Source organism: Fulmarus glacialis, unplaced genomic scaffold (genome assembly GCF_000690835.1).
Source record: "Fulmarus glacialis isolate BGI_N327 unplaced genomic scaffold, ASM69083v1 scaffold23720, whole genome shotgun sequence".
NCBI lineage: Eukaryota > Metazoa > Chordata > Aves > Procellariiformes > Procellariidae > Fulmarus > Fulmarus glacialis.
This window is the reverse complement of record NW_009186166.1, coordinates 13205-17760: the sequence shown is the minus strand read 5'-3', so window position 1 is coordinate 17760 and position 4556 is coordinate 13205. Positions and strand designations below refer to the sequence as shown.

The 4556-nt window shown below is 62.0% G+C and overlaps 1 protein-coding gene across 1 annotated transcript in view; it reads right to left on the bottom strand.

Moving 5' to 3' along the window:
- Window positions 1-4556, bottom strand: part of LOC104083517 (syntaxin-binding protein 1) — a gene marked incomplete at its 3' end in the record, with an annotated part of 8093 nt that overhangs the window by 404 nt on the left and 3133 nt on the right. The window contains exons 6-15 of the mRNA XM_009587024.1: window positions 4247-4395; window positions 3762-3846; window positions 3437-3567; window positions 2915-3022; window positions 2738-2798; window positions 2074-2139; window positions 1807-1887; window positions 1558-1696; window positions 1238-1347; window positions 959-1060 (exon numbers count right to left, since the gene is read on the bottom strand). Coding sequence (XP_009585319.1) covers window positions 959-1060; window positions 1238-1347; window positions 1558-1696; window positions 1807-1887; window positions 2074-2139; window positions 2738-2798; window positions 2915-3022; window positions 3437-3567; window positions 3762-3846; window positions 4247-4395 — 1032 coding nt within the window. The remainder of the gene's footprint in view (window positions 1-958; window positions 1061-1237; window positions 1348-1557; window positions 1697-1806; window positions 1888-2073; window positions 2140-2737; window positions 2799-2914; window positions 3023-3436; window positions 3568-3761; window positions 3847-4246; window positions 4396-4556) is intronic.

Sequence of the window (4556 nt, the reverse complement as noted above, 5' to 3'; positions counted from 1 at the left end):
AAAGGCTCATCTTGTGAGAAGCTCAGGTGCATGAGTTGAGCTGGAGGCTTCCCACCTGTATCCCTGAGGTAAGGACCTGCTCTTGCTTTTGTCAGCGGTGGAGGGTTAATGCTATCGGTGAGATGTTGTACGGTCCCCTCCGGTCCTGGGGATGAGGTTTAGGGGTGCTCTGGGCATGAAGCTGCCCCTGGAGGTTTTGTATGGACTGTGGTAGAAGAAGGCAAGAGCTGTGTGCTTTTAGAAAGGGAGGGAGCTGTGGCTCTGCTTGTCATCAGTGCCTGGCAGCAGAGGTGGCACTGAACTGAAGTGATATCCCCCCTCCCCAAAATGTGGCTCCAGGGTCTGTCTGTCTGAGCAGGTGGGAAATGCCTGTGTTGGGGAGCAGTTTTGGTGCCTGGGATACCCCAGCTCTGGGCAAACCCCGGGAGGTTGCTCTGATTTGAGGGGTGGCCGGGAGGGAGCGGGTCAGGAGGAAGGCAGTGCCTGGAAAAAATCACTTTTTGGCTCTGCCCAGTGCTGCCCGAGCGCAGAGCTCGTGCGGTAACTCCCGTGGGTACAGGCACGGCTGTGCCTGCGGGCAGGGGTGAACGGTGCCATGCCCGACCCCCAGCTCGGCTGGGACGTGGGTAATACTGCGACGAGGCCACCCAGCCCTGCCCGTGGTGGCACACAGTGCGGCACAAGGAGCAACCAGTTTGTTATTGGATTTTGTACTGCAAGGATGCTGTGCAAGCCCAGCCCGGGCCGTGCAGCCCACCTGGGGCCAGCGTGCACGTGGGGGCCAGGAAAGCCTCCCAAAACATCCCAACCTTGTTGCAACTGGAGGGTACGTGTCGGGGAGAGGTGTCAGGGTTTGGGCTGGAAGCAGCCAGCTCTCTGCAGGTTCCGGGCAGTGCTGAGGTCCCTGCTCCGTCCCAGGTCCCTGCTCTGTCCCCCGTCCCTGTCCTTGCTGGCTCACCTCCATGATGTCCTTAATTACAGGGGTCCATCGGGAGAGCTGGTAGGTCTGCTCGCTGATCCGCTCCTTCCGCTCCGGCTTGCTCCGGCGGCGCAGGGTGGACTGGGCAGAAAGAGCAGAGAGACACCCTGAGACACGGGGCTCCGGCGGTGGGATCGGGGCCGCCCCGGAGGGGTGCTGGGGGCATCCCGGAGGGAACGCGGTTCCCACAGCAGAGCGGCTGCCACGGTCGTCCCGAAGAGCAAGCAGGGCTGCGGGAAGCGGGAGGTGGACACTCACGTCTGTGATGATGGGCACCCCGAGGTGGGCCATGTTGGTGATGATCTCGCTGTCCTCTGCTGGGATCTGAGCGTGCTGGATCAGCTTGTTCAGGTTCTCCTCGGTGATACCTGGAAATTGAACGGGGAGATGGCGTCCTCCTGAGAAACGCCTCCCAGTGGGGACACCCTCCATTGTCACCTTAGGACACCTGGCCCGGTGGTGGTCAGGGAGACAGGGCTGAGCTTTTCCATCCGGCTTATCTTGGCCAAACCCCGAGCTGTTTGCCACCCAGAGCTGCCCGCACATCTTGCCCAACCCTGCCCAGGTGTCCTCCTCACCGTTCTTCAGGAAGATGTAGAGCAAGATAATGCGGATCTTGTCATAGGTGCTGACATTCCCATCCAGCAAGATGGGGACGATGGCCCTCATGGGGTCCTTGATCTTCTCGCCTTCAGCATCAGTGCCCATGGCCAAGTCCTGCAGAGAACACACGTACTCATCACCCCACGGCTCAGTGCTGAGCTGTGGGGCAGGAGCTGCCAGCCCCAGTTGTCCCCATGGGGATGTGGAACTGGGGGAGCTGGTACCTGTTCAACTCTGCAGAGCTTGTCCACCGTGCCCTGGTAGTGCTTCATGCAGTCCTCGGCCAGGTGCAAGTGGGTCGAATACTGGGGAGACACAAGCGGTGCAGTCACCACTGTGGTGCTGGCAGCAGCCGAAGGTCCCCATGCCACCACTGTGTCCTCAGCCCCTGCCCACGGCCAGGGACCCTCCGGGGAGAGCTGCCATCGCCCGCTCCCTGGGTGGGCTCAGCGCCAGCTGCTCTGCACAGACATCTCCCTCCCTCCTCCTACCTTGCTGAGCTCCTTCTGGTACTGCGGCATCTTCTTCAGCATCTGGGACAGGTCTCTCATGGTGGTCTGCGAGGGAAAGGGACATGGTCACTCACCCTTGGGGACTTAGGGACCATAAGCAGAGAGGGGATCACCCTGCCAAGGACTTCTGTCCCCATGTGAGCCCCTCGCGGGGGTTTGGTGACGCCTGCCGTGGCACTGCCGGCTGAGGGGCAGGGAGGGGGTCTGCAAGCTGGAGTGCCGGGGGGAGAAATCCCCCCAGGACCTTCCTCTGGGACCCCCATGCGCTTGGCTGAGGCTGAGATGGTGCTTTCAGCTTCTGGCCACTTTTACATCCTATTTTTACTGGGGTCCCCTCACTGCCACCAACTCGGGATCTCCACAAGGGAACCAGCTGGGGACAGAGGCAGCCGCTGCGGGATGGGCGCATACCCCATGCTGGGGGCAAACCGACCCCCCATGGCATGGTGCTCTCCCAAGGCACCCTGTTGCCCCAGCCCCAGGCTGACACCCCACAGTCATCTCCTCCCATCAGGGACCTGAGCACCCTTGGCCCTTTGCAGAAGTCCCCATCAGGTGTCCCCCAGGAGACTCTGCCACGTGCCAGCCCGTGGCTGAGTCCCCCGAGTGCCCGTCCCCAGCTCGGAGGGCACAGTCAGGTCACCTTATCGCCTGTGTTCATCCTCTTGCTTGACGAAAACTCCTTCAGGGACCGGGTCACCTCCCTGGGGAGAGGAGGAGGACACAGCTGTCAGCGGGGAGGGGACGCTAACAGCAGGGTGGGTGGCAATGCCAAGCCGACGTCCCACCCAGCTGGCAAACCGCCCGCAGGGACACTCACTGGGACACCTCGGCGATGTGTTTGTGGCGCAAGGTGACCCACAGGTCGTCATCCTCATCCAGAAGAACCTCCTTAATCCGGGCTTCCCCGATGCCGCTCGTCTCATACCTGGGAAGAGGACGGGGATGTCACGGCGGGGACAGGGCTGGGGGGCACGCGGTCCCCTCGCTGCCTAGGGTCTAGGGAGGTGGGGGGAGATGGGGGGACATGGGACCTCTTCTTGGCTCTGCCAGCAGCAGGGTGCCGTTATTTCAACTTGGTTTCACGTCTCGCCTTCTTGTACCCCTTCAGCTGCTAAATTTTGGGAAGGGGCCAAGGGTTGAAAGTTAGAAAAGCCCCTTTTGCATCAATCCTGCCCGTTGCTGCCAGACTGCAGGCAAGAATGGTTTCTCCCAACCAATTGATTTGTGACGGTTGGAGGGATGCTAAGGCTCAGATTTCATGGCTGAGCTTCCAACTCCCGCTGAAGGGCTGGACTCGTGGGGGCCATGGGGATTGCGGGGATGGCAGTGCCGGACTCACTTGTAGACGTCGTTCTCGATGGGCAGCAGGTCGTAGCTCATGGCCTGGAAGGTCAGCTCGTGCAGCACCGGGGAAGCAGGGTCAAAGCCGCGGTCCAGGATGAGAAGCTGGGAGCGAGCCTTGTCCGGACCCTGCAGAGCCGGGGGGAGCCGTCAGCAGCGGGGGGGCTCCTCCAGCCCCGCGGGCGGTCAGGAGAAGCCAGAGCCATTTCAGGGTCCCCACTCGGGGTCTGCGACAGTCGCGTGGCAGAGCTCGAGCAGGACTTTAGGAATGAAGCATCACCCGAGCATCCTCCCCCGGGGCTGCTGGCACCATCCCTGCTCACCTCGCCCATGGTGGGGTCATCAGCCTTGTAGGCGTCCAGCTTGTCCTGGATGAGCTGCGCCAGCATGGCGTTGTCCTTGTAATCCCTGGAGGAGGCAGGAGGAGAGGTCAGCTCCCCGGGGTGGCTGGCCCCATGGGATGGGGAGGAGCTGCTGGTTTCTCTGTGCAATGTCCTTGGCTCATGGGACCTGAGCAGGTTTTGTTGCCCATTTCCCCATCTCCTTGGGGTGGTCTGCTTTGCCTTGGTGCCACTTGGATTTTAGGGTCCCAATCCCCCCCACTCTCCAGCGCGTCTTCAAGTCAACCTGTTTTTACACTGAGCACGGGTGTCTGTCCATCCCACCATCTCCTCCATCCCCACACCCTCACCAGCACCGGACACAGCACGGCCTCATCCATGCCCCATGCTCGGCATGGCCCCAGCTCCGCCGCGCTGCCGGGGCAGAGGGCAGGTCCCTGGGGGGGTGCAGACCGCGCTGCCCTTACCCCCTGTACCGCACGGCCGGGTACTCCTTCAGCGTGGCGCACAGCGTGGCGATCTGCTCTGCCAGGCGCTCCAGGATCGGGTTCTTCATCTGAGCCTTGTGGGGGCTGTAAAAGCTTTGGAAGGAGTCGGCCGAATCCAGGGAGTAAACCTGGGAGGTGCAGCGGGAGGGAGGTGAGAGGGGATGCGCTGCCAGGGACGTCCGGAGAAGAGCAGCCCCGCAGGACACCCCTCTGGGTTTGGAAACCAGATTTAACCCCAGATGAAGGTCCCCAGCCAAGCCTGGGACCAGGCAGCCGGCGCTCAGTGATG